The 14,165-nt window shown below is 54.6% G+C and overlaps 6 protein-coding genes across 6 annotated transcripts; 3 read left to right on the forward strand and 3 right to left on the reverse strand.

Annotated features, from left to right (window-relative positions):
• Window positions 1-208: 208 nt before the first annotated feature.
• On the reverse strand, window positions 209-2,517 carry QBC33DRAFT_527934 (major facilitator superfamily domain-containing protein). The gene is made up of 4 exons (XM_060427012.1): window positions 1,735-2,517; window positions 1,195-1,672; window positions 1,040-1,130; window positions 209-982 (listed from the first exon to the last, which is right to left on the reverse strand). The coding sequence occupies exons 1-4, from the start codon at window positions 2,137-2,139 to the stop codon at window positions 571-573; spliced, it is 1,386 nt and encodes a 461-aa protein (XP_060286621.1). The 5' UTR covers window positions 2,140-2,517; the 3' UTR covers window positions 209-570.
• Window positions 2,518-2,570: 53 nt separating this feature from the next.
• QBC33DRAFT_527936 (ankyrin repeat-containing domain protein) lies at window positions 2,571-4,119 on the forward strand. Its single transcript, XM_060427013.1, has 3 exons — window positions 2,571-3,131; window positions 3,219-3,640; window positions 3,698-4,119. Exons 1-3 carry the CDS (start codon window positions 3,059-3,061, stop codon window positions 4,073-4,075), a joined length of 873 nt encoding a protein of 290 aa, XP_060286622.1. The 5' UTR covers window positions 2,571-3,058; the 3' UTR covers window positions 4,076-4,119.
• Window positions 4,120-4,923: 804 nt separating this feature from the next.
• On the forward strand, window positions 4,924-6,591 carry QBC33DRAFT_576123 (putative argininosuccinate lyase; the record flags this gene model as incomplete). Its single annotated transcript, XM_060430882.1, has 5 exons — window positions 4,924-4,984; window positions 5,044-5,261; window positions 5,315-5,511; window positions 5,568-6,118; window positions 6,179-6,591. 5 exons carry the CDS (start codon window positions 4,924-4,926, stop codon window positions 6,589-6,591), a joined length of 1,440 nt encoding a protein of 479 aa, XP_060286623.1.
• Window positions 6,592-7,511: 920 nt separating this feature from the next.
• On the reverse strand, window positions 7,512-10,103 carry QBC33DRAFT_527946 (uncharacterized protein). The gene has a single exon (XM_060427014.1). It carries the CDS (start codon window positions 9,883-9,885, stop codon window positions 7,657-7,659), a length of 2,229 nt encoding a protein of 742 aa, XP_060286624.1. The 5' UTR covers window positions 9,886-10,103; the 3' UTR covers window positions 7,512-7,656.
• Window positions 10,104-11,208: 1,105 nt separating this feature from the next.
• QBC33DRAFT_512173 (small nuclear ribonucleoprotein Sm D3) lies at window positions 11,209-11,804 on the forward strand (the record flags this gene model as incomplete). Its single annotated transcript, XM_060425893.1, has 3 exons — window positions 11,209-11,256; window positions 11,320-11,585; window positions 11,678-11,804. The coding sequence occupies 3 exons, from the start codon at window positions 11,209-11,211 to the stop codon at window positions 11,802-11,804; spliced, it is 441 nt and encodes a 146-aa protein (XP_060286625.1).
• Window positions 11,805-12,021: 217 nt separating this feature from the next.
• QBC33DRAFT_485980 (uncharacterized protein) lies at window positions 12,022-14,143 on the reverse strand. Its single transcript, XM_060425412.1, has one exon. It carries the CDS (start codon window positions 14,082-14,084, stop codon window positions 12,162-12,164), a length of 1,923 nt encoding a protein of 640 aa, XP_060286626.1. The 5' UTR covers window positions 14,085-14,143; the 3' UTR covers window positions 12,022-12,161.
• Window positions 14,144-14,165: the final 22 nt, after the last annotated feature.

A 14,165-nucleotide genomic window follows, 5' to 3' on the forward strand; every position in this document is an offset into this window, starting at 1 on the left:
AGCAATTCGGTGCTTATTTTTGTGCTACACGTCGCTTGCCTGTGCTCATGTTCGCCTTTGGCGAAGATTTTCTGCAATCACGTCTTAGCAAACAACAGTGTGTCGCCTTTCCTCGGCATGGAGGCGATATACCAATACGCTGTATGGAATGGCCGCGTACAGTAGTACAGTAGTCGCGAGTGGATCTGACTCACTGCCCGCAAAGATCGTCCACTGCAGCGTTGTTCAGCAAGGGGTGAGCGCAGGAGGCTCGGCTTACTGAAAAAATAGATGGCGAGGTACTGATCGTCTACTACAACGACGTCAAGCCCAGGAGTCGTCGAAAGCAGCCGTAGCCATATTGGTCACACTTCCGTCAGTTTCTTCCATGACGCGTATCTCCCATTGCTTCCGTAAGGTTCCCACATTCTATCTTCTCGTTTCCCTTCTCAGCTCGAGGGAACTGTCCATACAAGAATCCACTATAATGACACAGGGCCCATAGACTAGTAGTAACGTTGTAGTAACGCTGAGACTTCCGCGCCAAACCCCCTGATCAAGCCTCGACATACTCTTTGCCCACTCTTGTCTTTACCACTTGCTTCTCAGATTCCTGTCATGCAACAGACGAGCGGTGAAGATGATCATGCCTCCAGTCACAAGACAACATCCAGCAAAGATGATCAACGGCTGGTAACCTGCTCTCGTGTGGGACTTGATCAAAACTCCCGCGATAGGCGTTCCTACCAGGAATGCGATGGAAGTGACGCTACCAAATGCACCAAGTCTAGCTCCCAGCTTCTCGGTGGGTATGATCTGTCCGGTAGCAGCGGGCATAACCGAGATGAAAATGCCAGAGGAGAAGCCGTAGATGATCGCAAAACCCACGAGCACCCCCGGATGGGTCGAGGGTAGCCACATGGCCAGACAGAAGACGCCGCACATCGTGGTCATGGGGTACAAGATATTCAAGCGCCCGACTCGATCGGCAGCCCAGCCGCCACTGCATTCGCCTGTTAGCGACTGTACCATATAAAGCAGTGGAGAAGGCGTTACTTACGCGATACGACCAACCAGGCTCGCTGCGTTGATCAGAGGCAGTAGGTAAGGTATGAAGTTGGAGTTCGGGTCGAGAACGGTGCAGTACGACTCTGGCTTCTGATTAGCGGCTTGTTCTGACCGAAAAGAACAAAGGACGGTTTGGGAGGCACCTGCCTATGTAGTAAAACGGCACGTACACTCCCAGACTCGAGACGACGGCTCCGGCAGACAGACACGAGTATCGGATATCCAAGAAACCCTTGTAATCAAACAAGTGAGTGAGAGACTTGAGCTTCCTCGGGGGTTGCTTCGGCCGGGAAATGGTCATTGCCACTGCGTAACAACAGAGCAAGATCAGTGCACCCACACGCATCGCCCATGGGAAGCCGATCTGCGGGATGAGCTTCGAGAACATGATGGGCAGGACGACACCGCCTACGCTGCTGCCGGAAGCCACCAGGGCCATGGCCAATGCACGTCTGCGGTGGAAGTACTGGCCCGCGACGGTGAGGGCGGGCTGCACCCCGTAGGCGACGGTGAGGCCGAAGAGGAGGGACTGCGCGAGGAACTGCTGCCAGATCTGGTTGGGCTTTGTGAAGGAAGTCGCGAGCATCGAGCCGGCGCCACCCAGTGCGGCGAAGGGATACAGCCACTTGAGAGGTCAGCTTTTGCCTCGGATTGGGACGCGGGTTGGGGAAAGAAGGGGATTCTAACCTTCAGGCCATAGGTATCGAACAAGGCTCCTGCGACCGACCCCGACAGATACATTAAGGTAATCTGGAGCGTGCCGATGAAGGAGATAGTCGACGGCGAGTAGTCCTTCAGGTAGTCGAGCTGATAGAAGGTTTGGAAAAAGCCGAAGCTGTTGACGACCCCGAACGTCGCGAAGTAGACCAAAAACGAGCCTACAATCGCGAGCCACGCCTGAAGGCCTCCCTCGTGCGCTTCATCTGGCTCGAAGGAACCTGAGCCCGTTGCCGAACCTCCATCCTGCTGCTGCTGGACGACGCCAGTGATGCCGTCCGAGAGCTTGGCAACCACAGGCTCGCCTGGCTTCTGCAGCTGATTCTCATCTACTAAAGTGTTATCCGCCATGGTTTCGACGCGAGACTTGTCCATGTCAATAAGATGTCAGTTGGACTTACAGCGAAGTGAAAGCGACGTGCGTGACGGGGATTTGCTGGGACAACTGGCATGCACCGTGGATTGTATTGTACGTTGCCGGAGAACAGTTGGGTAAGGGCACCCAGAGGATGTCCATGGTAAAGGGCAAGATCAAAATGGGAGGCTCACCGTAGTACGGTGGGCCATAAAGGGAACCGTCTCAAAATCAAATTTTCACTAGGCATACCCTATCGTACAGGGTTTTCGTAAATTGAACAAAGCACCTTTGTAGTAATTGAGGCATATACACCCCAACCCACGTAGGGTAAGTGTAATTACCGAAGAGTGGCTTTGAGACAGTTCCCCTTTATGGCCCACCGTAGTAATACGGGCGGGTATGACGTTAGATTTCAAAAGTCCTGCGCATGATTTGCTTACCACCTGCACCAAAATCACGAAAAAATACGCGATGCGGAAGGTGGTACCTTTTGCACCAAGACCTAGCCAGTAACGACCAGCGTTTGCCTGGTCAGTGCAACGCTGCACCTTACGTGCTTGAGAGAGATCTGTTCCGGAGTCCGGAGACAGTGCTGTGCCGGGGGTAGATCGTATCATCATAGCGCTCGGCGGTCCTCTCAAGTCGGGTCCACTGCATTGTACAATTTGAATCCTTCTGACGCGGAGTGCATAGAAGAAAACAAAGATCTCTGTGAGCAATCAAGGCCATTTGATCCAAGTCCGAGCCTGGTCAGGGATACGCAGGACTGGAACTACAGGCCGTATTAGGGCCGAGACTATTTTACATTTTATGTACAGCAGTCTCTAGGTTTGGTTATTTTCTTTTGGCATCCTGGTAGTCGGCCTTGGTTTGCACATTACCTGCCAGCTACAGATTCCAATAAGTCCTTCGGTCTCGTTACCCAGGCCCTCCGCCATGCGTAAGAGCGGCAGTGGTGTGGTCAGTGAGCAAAGGAAGAAACAGAACAGGGAAGCTCAACGCACCTACCGTGAGTCTTCTTATATGATCCCGGGCCTCCTGCGTTGATGCCCCCAGAGGACTCTAGGTTCTTTTATTCTAACCCCGGCACGTCTAGGGAAGAGCTTGATAAAACGGATCGAGGATCTAGAGTCTCGGCAAGGGCTAAATGACTCGAGTCCTCCCGACCAGAGTGCCAGCATCAACACCGAAGGGACCAGCCTGCCACTTCTGGCGATGGGCAGCAATGCTAACGACTACCAGCGAGATGACGTAGGGCTGGCATTGTCGATGAATGGCCTCACAACTCAGTCTCTGGCTAGGCCAGTACTTCACGACTCTCCCTTCCAGTATTCCTCATTCTTGGACGCACCGTGCAATGAGCAAGCAGCTTTCCCCAGTCAGGAAAGCTTGGCTGCATACGCCAACAGCGGATCGAACATGCAGCCCGACAATTTAAGACCAGGATCCGGAAACGGGACTGTGACATTGCCGAAATTTCCTGTTATCGAAACCAAGCCTGCAGCAGTCGATAGTCTGGTGAGCCTTAATAACCTCATTCGCCTGAAACATTCCCGACTAACTGGAAAGCCATAGGCCAGCCGCGACGCCACCCTGGATAAGACCTGGGGCCCACCTGCGTGCGCCGTGGCCGGGACAGCACTCCACGTGGCCATTATTAACGACAAAGAGTCGATTGTGAAGCTGCTCCTGGAAAGAAGATCAGACGTCAACGCTCGGGCTCAACAGCAAGAGGACGCCCTACACCTAGCTGTCAAGTGCGGCCAAGCCAACATCGTGCGCAGAATCCTCGATGCCGGTGCGGATATCAACAGCATGGATGAATGTGGACAAACGGTACTGTGCAAGGCAATCATAAACGGGGACGAAGACATGGTGCGTCTCTTGCTAGACTGTGGCGCGAATGTCAATCAGTCTATTGCCTATGTCATACCGCACAGGATAAGCAGGTAGTCAGAGGAGCAAGATAAATCTAACAAATAAGTTGCACGTGGAAATTGAAAAACTCGGTGAATGAGAAGTTGCTACTAGCCGTATTAAACCTCTTGAACGCAGTCTTACAACCTAATGAGCGTATCTGAGATGAGGCGGATGCGTGTAAACTTTCTCCTGTTTCCTTCTCCCCTAGATGAGTGCAACCTTTAAGCCAAGACTATTTGGCATGAGCAGGTCTAGCCTGATCTTCATTTTGAATGACGATGCTGTCGTGAAGATAATTCAAAGATAGTACAAAAACGAAGCCAAAAAGGCATATGAGAATGAACAAGGCACTTCAGCCGATGATGAGATTATCCGAAAGTGCTGGCATACTCAGTATGGTGGCTTAAGCAGTTGAAGGTGGATTGTGAGAGCTGAGAGACAACGTCAAAATGTATAATACGTGTAATGCTTCCCGAATCTTGCCCTAGGGAGCGGCAGAACCCTCGCCGCCTTAACAGGCGCTAAACCGCCGCTAAGCAGGACGGGCACAGGGCCCCTCTCGTGGTAGCAGGCATCTTGATAACGTCAAATGCTTGTGAGTAGAAAATCGGCTTAATCGTATAGTAGGCGAGATCCTCACGTGACACGTAACACGTGACACCAGTGTCAGCTCCACAAATTTTTCCTATGACTGCCCTCAACTGACCGACCAACTTTCATTCCTCAAAAAGCTTTTCGACCTTGATAACTCGCGCCCTTGATCTCGAACGCCAATTAGTACAATTACGTGCCATATGCTCCCTTGGTCTCATCGATCCCATTGATTCATCGGCCTTGAAAACGCAACGAACGCAACTCACGCAACTCACAAATATTTCAACATGGCCGAGAAAAAGGCGGACGCCCCGGCAGCTGGCATGCTTTGGGGGGGCAGGTTCACAGGTTGGAATGTCTTGGGGAAACAAGCTTCAGATGCAGTATACTGACCTCACAATGCGCAGGTGCGATTGATCCTCTCATGCACAAGTACAATGCCTCCATCCACTACGATAAGGCTCTTTACAAAGAAGATATCCTTGGATCGATTGCTTTTGCCAGGGCCAACTCAAAGGCTGGCATCATCAGCGAAGACGAATTTCAGGCGATTGAGCGTGGTTTGCTCCAAGTGATGGAAGAATGGAAGCAGGGAACTTTCGCTATCATGCCGAATGATGAAGATGTGAGAGTCCACTCAATTCTACTCAACTTCTCGAGGCTAACACAACGGACCAGATTCATACGGCAAACGAACGTCGCTTAGGAGAGGTCATCGGCAAGGACATCGCGGGTAAGCTGCACACAGGTCGCAGCCGCAACGAGCAAGTTGTCTGTGATATGCGCATGTGGCTACGCGATCGGATCCGCGAAATCGACAGCCAACTCGTTGCATTCCTCAAGGTCATTGTCACACGTGCCGAGTCTGATGAAATGTAAGCCTAGCTCCACCTCTGGCCAAAAGCGGCCCCCTGCTGACTGACAACCTCAGCGACTACATCATGCCTGGATACACCCATCTCCAGCGTGCTCAGCCAGTTCGGTGGTCTCAATGGCTGATGTCACATGCTGCTGCGTTCTCGCAGGATCTCGAGCGGTTGCGCCAAGTTTTCGAAAGGGTCAATCTAAGTCCACTTGGTTGTGGCGCTTTGGCCGGCAATCCATTTCGAATCGATCGAAATATAATAGCTGAGGAGCTTGGGTTTAGCGGAATAACCTTGAACTCCATGAATACTTCGGCCGACCGCGATTTCATAATCGACTTCCTGGTCTGGAACTCGATTTTCACCAACCACGTCAGCAGGTGGGCCGAGGACCTCATCATATATTCGACATCTGAGTTCGGTTTCGTGCGGCTGGCCGACGCCTATTCTACGGGTAGCTCTTTAATGCCCAATAAATTCAACGGGGACTCGTTAGAGCTTCTGCGCGGCAAGTCAGGGCGTGCTTTCGGTCAAATGGCTGGGTTAATGATGGTGAGTCCTCATATTAACATCTCAGCCACTTGCCTTGGCTTTAAGGGTGACCAGGAGCGTATCGAGAGTAGCGACTAACTGTTCACTTGGAAGACTGTGAAAGGCTTGCCATCTTGCTATAATAAAGATCTCCAGGAAGGGTGGGAGCCTATGCTGGATTCGGTTCAGACTGTGTCGGATAGTCTAGGCATAGCCAATGGGGTCATTGCTACATTGAAGGTGCGGCCAGAGCGGATGGAGGCTGCTCTGGACAAAACGATGCTAGCCACTGATGTCGCAGAGTGGTTGGTGAGGAAGGGATGTCCGTTCAGAGAGGCTCACCACATCTCTGGACGCGTCGTTGCACAGTCTGAAAAGCTAGAAGTTTCGATGGACAAGCTGACCCTTGAGCAACTGCAAGCCATTGATTCTCGGTTCACAGCAGACATTGCGGAGGCATTCGAATATGAAACGAGTGTCGAAGCGAAAACGTCTAAAGGCGGTACCAGTCGATCAAGCGTGCTGGAGCAGATCCAGGTACTCAGGGCTATGTTAGATTAGGGGTTTGCCTGGTGCAGGATGCGGCGGAGCGAGGGAATCTGGGACGGACATCATAAATAGCACGCTTCATTCTGTGGAAAAGCATACGATTCAAGAGCGACGCTCTTGAATGAACCAAAAAGTTCCAAAAATGACACAATGTTATTAGAGAACTCGAACAGGACAACCGCCGGGCGAGCCGGGCATGGGAGGAGTCGTTGTCGATCAATAAACGTTTAGTCTTGAAGGCATCTTCCTATGAATGGTTGAGTTCTTGAGAATCGGCAGTCAAGACGCCGACTTGCTGCCAATACGAATACGCAGAGGATGTTTGTCTAAACGAGCCATTGCAAGCAGTAGTCACTAGCTATGTCTACTATAGCTCCCGGGATGTTTCATACAGGATCAGGTACAACCCCATCTCGTTGCCGTGTCTCTTGAGAGCTCGAACGCACGAGGTGGAACCACGCTCTATTAGCCGCGTCAGTTTGCTATGCCATTACCACAAGGCGATACAAGATTATTAAGGGGGGAATTTGAAGGGCCTCTAACACTGGAACAGCAATACCTGTAAGTTATCTACTTGCTAGCTTATCTTGCTTCTACAATCATTTGAGCTCTATTAAGCATATAGTTTATCTTTACAGTGTCTTGATGTCCCATGTCCTCTATTGGGAAAGAATTAAGGCAGTTAGATTAGAAAACGACTCCTAGATAATGAGCACTAGCAACAGTAAATCAATTTCACAGCAACAAAGACAGGGGAAGTAGAAACCAAACATATTGTTTATGGGGTCTAGAAACTAACCCCTGCAAGTTTGGGCCATTTTTGGCATTGCAGCAACTTTAGCCGGGGTGGCAGATTGAGGCTCCCAACACTGCCACAGTCAGCAGGCCAAGCACACCCACCACACACCCCCACCACACACCCATCGCACACCCACCGCACACACACACTGCACAGGTTAAAGCAGCAGCAGCACCGGCCCTCTCACGAAGAAGGAAATGGGCGAGGGCAAGATTCGGGCAGCATTCTAGTCTATAATTTGACCCCAATATGGTTGTCTCCCTATTTTCCAATGCGACTCATGCCCTAGAGATCTGATACTTCACCCACTTTTCCAAGCCTCCCATCGCAATAATCTCCTGCACATTGGGCGGCAGCTCCCCAACCTTCTGGCTCCATGTCTCTCCGCCCTCGCCCTCAGTGACCGTGACCTTACTCCTCCGCACATCCCACTCAAACCTCCACCCCGTCCGCCTTGTCGGCACTTTTTCGCTGCCACCAAACTCCTCCCTCAGCCGCCTCACCAGCCTCGGCACCTCCACCCCCATGAGCGCATTGTTGATGCTATTCCTGCTGAATATGTTTCCAAAGCTCCCTGCCACCACGAGCGGGATCCCCTTCGCAACGATCGCCGTAGCCGCCTGCTCGCGCGAGCTGCCGCATCCAAAATTAAAGCCCGCCACTAGTATGTCGCCAGGTTGGGCTAGGGATGAGAAGGAGGGGTCGTAGTTCTCCATGACCACCTGCGCCATGACGTCGCGCGTAATGTCATCCTGGTAGGTGTACTTGCCCGGGTAGATGCCGTCTGTGTTGATGTTGTCGGCGTCGCAAAAGACGATCTCGCCCGATACTTTCTCAGGGAAGCCCGGGAGGACCTCAACAAGGGTCTCGCCAGTCTGGTCTGCAGCCGAGTTTACGGTAGCATCCATTATGGCATTGCCAACAGCACCTGTAGCAGCGACTGGGCTGCTCTCAAAGCTCTTCTCGGCTGAGGAGATCAGACTCTCAGCTTCTGCCACGAGACTCTCCAGCGCATCGACGACGCTCACCGCTCGGTCCGCCTCGGCATCGCCGTTACCCTCGCCGATGATGACCTTCTCGACACCCTCGGGCTTCTGGTACCAGCCGGGCCCGGCTATTTCCCCCTTTAGCGCGCTTGCGGCAACGACTTCAGGGCTGGCTAAGTAGGCCTTCGCCAACGTGCTCCCCATGCGCCCGTTCCAGTTGCGGTTGGAGGCGCTAATACCGACGTCTCCGGGCTGTAAAAGACCGCGACCGAGCCCGATGCACGCATTACATGATGCAGGGTTTTCGATGCAACCGGCGTCAAGCAGGACGCGCCAGTCTCCAGACTGTTCCGCAATCTCTTGCTCCGGTAGGGAAGCGGCCGAGATATAGAACTCCACGCCGGGCGCAATCTTGGGAATGGGGCCACCCTTGGCCGCTTCTCTGAAGACGTTTGCGGCGGCAGCAATGTCTGAGGCGCGCGAGTTGGTACACGAGACGAGATAAGCCTTGTTGATTTTTATGCGTTGTGCCTCTAGGTCCTTGACCGGCGTGACTACCTTGACTGAGTTGGGGCCAGAGACAAAGGGCGATAGCGTAGACAAGTTGAGGTATAGAGACTTGGCGTAAGTCGCTCCTGGATCCGGCCTTAGAGGATCTCGAAAGAGTTCCTCTACCTTGTCGTGCGTGATTCGAGCCTTGCCGCCAAGATCTGGGTTCAATATAGCCGACGCCGTTGCCTTAGCGCGTAGCCAGGCTTGCAGTGTAGCGTCTATTGGGAAAAGACCAGCTACAGCCCCCCACTCGGTAGTCATGTTTGAGATAGTGAGCCTATCGTCGATCGGGAGGCTGCTGAGCGTGAGTTCCGAGCCTGTGAATTCGATGGCATGGTTCAACACCTCATCCTGGTTGAATAACCCGCATAGTGCGATAATAACGTCCTTGCCTGTGACGCCTTGCGGCAGTAAGCCAGTAAAGGTGACCTTCGCGATAGGGGGAATCTGCCACCACGTCTGTCCAGTCGCCCAGATGCTCGCAGCATCCGTCCGCACGACTGGTGTTCCCACCGCAGAAACTCCTCCATACATGTTTGAGTGCGAGTCTGAGGCCACCGTGAGCGTCCCTGGCCACGCATAGCCCTCCTCAATCATGATCTGGTGGCCAATTCCTCGACCAGCGGGATAAAAATCAACCCCATGTTGCCGGGCAAAGTTTTCGATGTTTCTGTATTTCTTGAGATTGCTCTCGCTCGTATTTTGCACATCGTGATCCAAGGTAATGACTATTTGCCGGTTGTTGTGGATCTTGGTGGCGCCGATAGATGTGAACTTCGTTACCACGGGCCAAGAGTTGTCGTGGGTCATGCATTGCGCTGGCGCGATGGAGACAAAGTCGCCGGCCTTGACCTTCTTGCCCGGCGGAAGCCCAATCGAATATCTCTGCACGATTTTCTCGGTCAAGGTTTGCGGATTTTCGACTCGGGCAGACGGTGCGGCGAACGGTAGCGCTGCTTGATCCTCCATCTTGGAGTGGAACGCATTCTGTCTCCGCACCGGCGTTGTGCAATACGCCTGACGACATTGTCGACTTGCGCATGGCTTCACTGCGAGCCCCCGCCAGCTACGCCTCGCGCCAGCCGTTGCCAGGCTTCTCCCCTGCACCCAGGTTAGCTGAGATGGTCGCTGCTACCGAGAGAAGCGGCCGGTAGAGCCGACTTACCACGAGGACAGTCATCGTAGATGAAGTAAGACGGGCAACCTTGTCGGATTGGCATAAACAAGACCAGTTGGCCGCCAGATCGTCTCGAATAGCTCGTCTCACGAATTCCGAGTCGTCGTCGTGAAGAGCTGAGTGCAGTGTCGCGGCGAAAATTCGGCGAATGGGATGCAGATTTTCGGAGCCGGCAGAAAGCCGGCACTGGCCACCATAACTTAGGTAAGTACTGTCAAACAAATGGAGCACCCGATCCGGCACGTGAGGAGCCACTTTACATAATCAAGCGCTCATTTAACGTGTATAAGAGGCCTAGGTATTTCCCCAGGTTACGACAATGTCCATTGCCTCGCCCTTGGTCCAACCGTGACAGTTTGTAACCTCTATACGTATGCGTATGATTCAAACAAGCAATTGCACGTGCACGGGCCACATATCAGTTCCTACCCTATTTAGCCTAGCGCAAATAAAGAATAAAGTAGCGCACGAGCCACATGCATTGAGTGTCTGGAGGAATCAGAAATCGAGGAATTCATATCGCTAGCTGCTTGTTTGGCTCAGCTCCGTATGGCTGTTTGGGTGGAGTTGGAAGCACCTAGATATAAGGCACCCTCACCTCCGGCTGTCGCTGCTGCTGCCCAAATTCGGTTGTACCACACGCCGCAGCCGTCACCCGGTTGTTGACCTGGTGGGTTGAGGCTCGTTTTCTGTGTCGTCGGAAGAGCACTGGGGTGATAGCATGAAAGCCTTGGTGCGGTTGTACTCCGTCGGTCGCGCTGACTGAGCGGAGGCCTTTGAGAAGTAGCATCGGAAAAAGGTGCCGCCGAAGAGGACCTGGTCATTGAGTTGGCCCAGCTCCGTATGTCTGTCCCACGTATGACTGCTGGACCACCATCAATTGAGGTTTGTGAGAGGGCTCGTTTGTTGCTGATGCCACTGCTGATGAAAGAATACAAGGCGCCAGCCCCTGGCCCCCACCCCGCCATCGACACGGAGCGGGAAAATTTAGCCCCGACCGACCCTCAAATTTCCATGTTCGGTGCAGCTACAAGCTCTAAAACACCAGGCACTGATCAATCCACGACAACTCGAAGCCGGCAATTTGTTCGATTGATAGAACAAAATCCAGCAAGATGACTTCAACAATCGGCATCCCTATTAAGCTCCTCAATGAGGCGCAGGTCAGTACATGCTCTCCCTCAGGCCTCCCGCCTGCAATACCGTGACTAACTCGCATTCTGCAGGGCCACATTGTCACGCTCGAGATCACGTCCGGCCAGACATACCGTGGCAAGCTGATCGAAGGTAACCCCTCGCTGTCCCTTGCGCCTTTGGCGCACGTTGCATCGAACGAACACCAGACTGACCAGGACAAACCAGCCGAGGACAACATGAACGTCCAGCTCAAAGACATCACCGTCACGGCGCGCGACGGCAGAGTCAGCCATTTGGAGCAGGTCTATATCCGAGGCAGCCACGTGCGATTCTTCATTGTGCCGGACATGTTGCGGTAAGCCATGGTTTCCTCCCTCCCAAGGCTGACCCAGGTATCGGCCGTGTATACTTGGAGATGGATAGCTGACCCCCATGGTTGCCCCACAGGAACGCGCCCATGTTCCGAAGTCGCAACGTCCGCGGACGAGGTGTCGGCCTGGCAAGAGGCAGAGCCACAGTCAGCCGGGCAAGGGCCGGTGGCCGCGGCGGCGGAGGAAGAGAAGGAGGCAGATGAGGCATGTCTGATGTTGGGATTGGGTCGGTTCATTCGGCGTTTTAAGGTCTAAAAAGGCGCGGTCGCGTTTCTGCGAAGAACGGGAGACGGGAGACGAGAGACGGGAGGCGAACCCGAACGATGGGAGTAGTATGCCCGCCAGATTCTGAGGATCAGAGACATGGAAATGGAAAACCCCGCGTTTTTGCCCGAGGAGAATATGGCCCTGCTCTATACGGGGTATGTATGAAACAGCTTCGTCTATGGTGTCTATTAGATGCTGACAACATCTCGCCGTGGCTCAAAGACGCACACATGAGAGAAAATGGAGTCAACATGCTCCCTCCTATTGATACAATTACTACATGGCAACGGCACCTACTTCAGCCTCGCCAAGGCATCTTCCGCCCTTTGGATGATCCCCCTGATCTTCGTCAGCTCGTCCAAGCTACCCCCGTCGCCTGCCTTTGGCCTGTCTAGAACCTGCGCCACGCTCGCCTCGGCAGCCCGAACCGCCTTGCGGCCCTCCTCCCGCACCTCCCCCTCCCAGTAGCTCCTCGCCGTTTCCCACTTCTTCTGCAGCCGCCTGAGGCTCCAGACAAGCCCCAGCGCCGCGACGGCGCCCGCCTCGTACGCCGAGTATCCCGATAGGTAAGTCAGCGCGCCGAGCGACGTGGTCAGGGCCGAGGTGCTCAGAGTCTGTACGACGAGCCTCTGCGCCAGGGCCTGCAGTGCCGGGACGGTCTCCTCCAGTAGGTAATTCCTGGTGAACGAGATGTGCGTAGGCCACCAGCACTCCAGCTCCGGGCTGGACGGGCGCAAGGGGCCGTTGTCCTTGTCAGAAGGCGACGGCGGGGGTGCGAGCAGGGGGCCCGGGTAGGTGGGCCGATCGGGCCTCTCCTCGGCGGCGCCCGCCTCCCGTATGCGCCCAGCGAGGTAGATGACGCCCCTCTCGGCCGCGGGCAGGAAGCGCTGGGCGATCATCTCGGACGAGAGCATGCCAACGTCGTCGACGCGCCAGAACAGCTTCCACCAGCCGAGCCTGCGCCACTTGCGGCTCGTGAAGGCCGCGTCTAGCTGCTCCTGGAGCTCCTCGTGGGCGCTCTGGGCCCAGGCTGAGAGGCCCCTATTTAGGTTCGCGACAGAGTGTGGGGAGACCTTGGACGAGAGCGCGGCTGACAACTCCGCGGCCTCCTCTTCCTGGATTGCTGCTGCTGTGTTCTGCAGGATGGACGCGACCAGGCCTCGCACTGGTGCCTTTGTAATCCCGGCGTCGTTAGACAGGGCACCTGTTTTGACCCACTCGTTGATGGCGGGAACGTTACTTTCGGACCAGAGCGTCTCGTATTCCATTGCATTGCCCACACTTTCTCGGAAGAGCCTGAGGCCTTTGCGTGCCGTATCGACATCGACCCTCTTGAAGGGGTAGCCAGATAGGTCCTCTGAAGAGTATTGTTTGAGGTTGATGGCCGCAGCGATGGTGTCTCGATCCTGGAGGAGCGGTAGGGACACTACTGAGGCCGCACCCATTATGCCATCCCCTACCAGCAGAGCCTTGTGGACCGGCGTAGTGATGGGCGTGTACCTGCCCGTGTTTGACATTGGAATATCGACAGTCGGCACGAGGACAGCGTCCTCCAAGCCCCGGATGTCCTCGTTCGGCTGCGCAGAGCTGAGCTGACCGACCTCCATAAACAGCAACTCGAGATTGTTCCCATTCAGAGAAGGCGACGAGACATTGATCCCCGGCACCAAGCTGTCCCTGGGATACGCAATAGCCACGTCCTTCCGGGGCGCCTCCTGCCCAATGCGCACGATAAGAGGTTGCGACGCGTCATGCCCCTCCAGCTGCCTCTCCCAGCCCTCCTCGGCCGTCAGCGGATCCACGAGTAGCAACCTTAGTAGCCTCTTGGCCGTGCGCCCGGACTCGGAGCCGTTGCTCATGCCCAGGACAGCGACCCGTATCGACTCCCTGCCGGGCGGCTGGCCAAGGTTCCGCAGCGCCAGCTGTATCCTCGAGAGGTTGACATGGTTGGCCGCGTGCCTCTGGAGGTCGTTCAGGGCCGCTGCAAGCTCCTCTCGCGCGTCTGGGGTCGGCGTCGTCGTTTCCGGCGAGGCAAGGGTGGATTCGGCGCGTCGCGTGTCGGGGCCAGCTTTCCGCTTCGTCCTCGGCAAGCTGTGTGATGGGCGGTTTGAGAGGGAGCAGAACAGACAGATCGTCGCCGGGCGAGCTCTAGCTGAGATCCTCGCGAAACCCCGGCCTGGGCCGACGATTGGCCTCAAGCTCAATCGGGCCGGCATGGTTGCGTGATGGTTGAATTTCCGACACCCCAAGGCACTCGAGATGCGGCGGTTCAGGAATTCGCGAATGAAGCTTTAAAA

This window comes from Phialemonium atrogriseum (assembly GCF_030411735.1).
Source record: "Phialemonium atrogriseum strain 8032-3 unplaced genomic scaffold QBC33scaffold_4, whole genome shotgun sequence".
NCBI classification, from domain to species: Eukaryota; Fungi; Ascomycota; class Sordariomycetes; order Cephalothecales; family Cephalothecaceae; genus Phialemonium; species Phialemonium atrogriseum.

What these genes read in the sequence shown, in the direction of transcription:
- QBC33DRAFT_485980 (XM_060425412.1), bottom strand. Translation starts at nt 14,084, where the DNA reads ATGCCGGCCCGATTGAGCTTGAGGCCAATCGTCGGCCCAGGCCGGGGT.
- QBC33DRAFT_527936 (XM_060427013.1), top strand. Translation starts at nt 3,059, where the DNA reads ATGCGTAAGAGCGGCAGTGGTGTGGTCAGTGAGCAAAGGAAGAAACAG. An exon ending in GGAAGCTCAACGCACCTACC is followed by an intron (nt 3,132 to 3,218) that starts GTGAGTCTTCTT and finishes CGGCACGTCTAG; the next exon opens with GGAAGAGCTTGATAAAACGG. An exon ending in CTGCAGCAGTCGATAGTCTG is followed by an intron (nt 3,641 to 3,697) that starts GTGAGCCTTAAT and finishes GGAAAGCCATAG; the next exon opens with GCCAGCCGCGACGCCACCCT.
- QBC33DRAFT_527946 (XM_060427014.1), bottom strand. Translation starts at nt 9,885, where the DNA reads ATGGAGGATCAAGCAGCGCTACCGTTCGCCGCACCGTCTGCCCGAGTC.
- QBC33DRAFT_527934 (XM_060427012.1), bottom strand. Translation starts at nt 2,139, where the DNA reads ATGGACAAGTCTCGCGTCGAAACCATGGCGGATAACACTTTAGTAGAT. An exon ending in TCGATACCTATGGCCTGAAG is followed by an intron (nt 1,673 to 1,734) that starts GTTAGAATCCCC and finishes TGACCTCTCAAG; the next exon opens with TGGCTGTATCCCTTCGCCGC. An exon ending in CGTGCCGTTTTACTACATAG is followed by an intron (nt 1,131 to 1,194) that starts GCAGGTGCCTCC and finishes ATCAGAAGCCAG; the next exon opens with AGTCGTACTGCACCGTTCTC.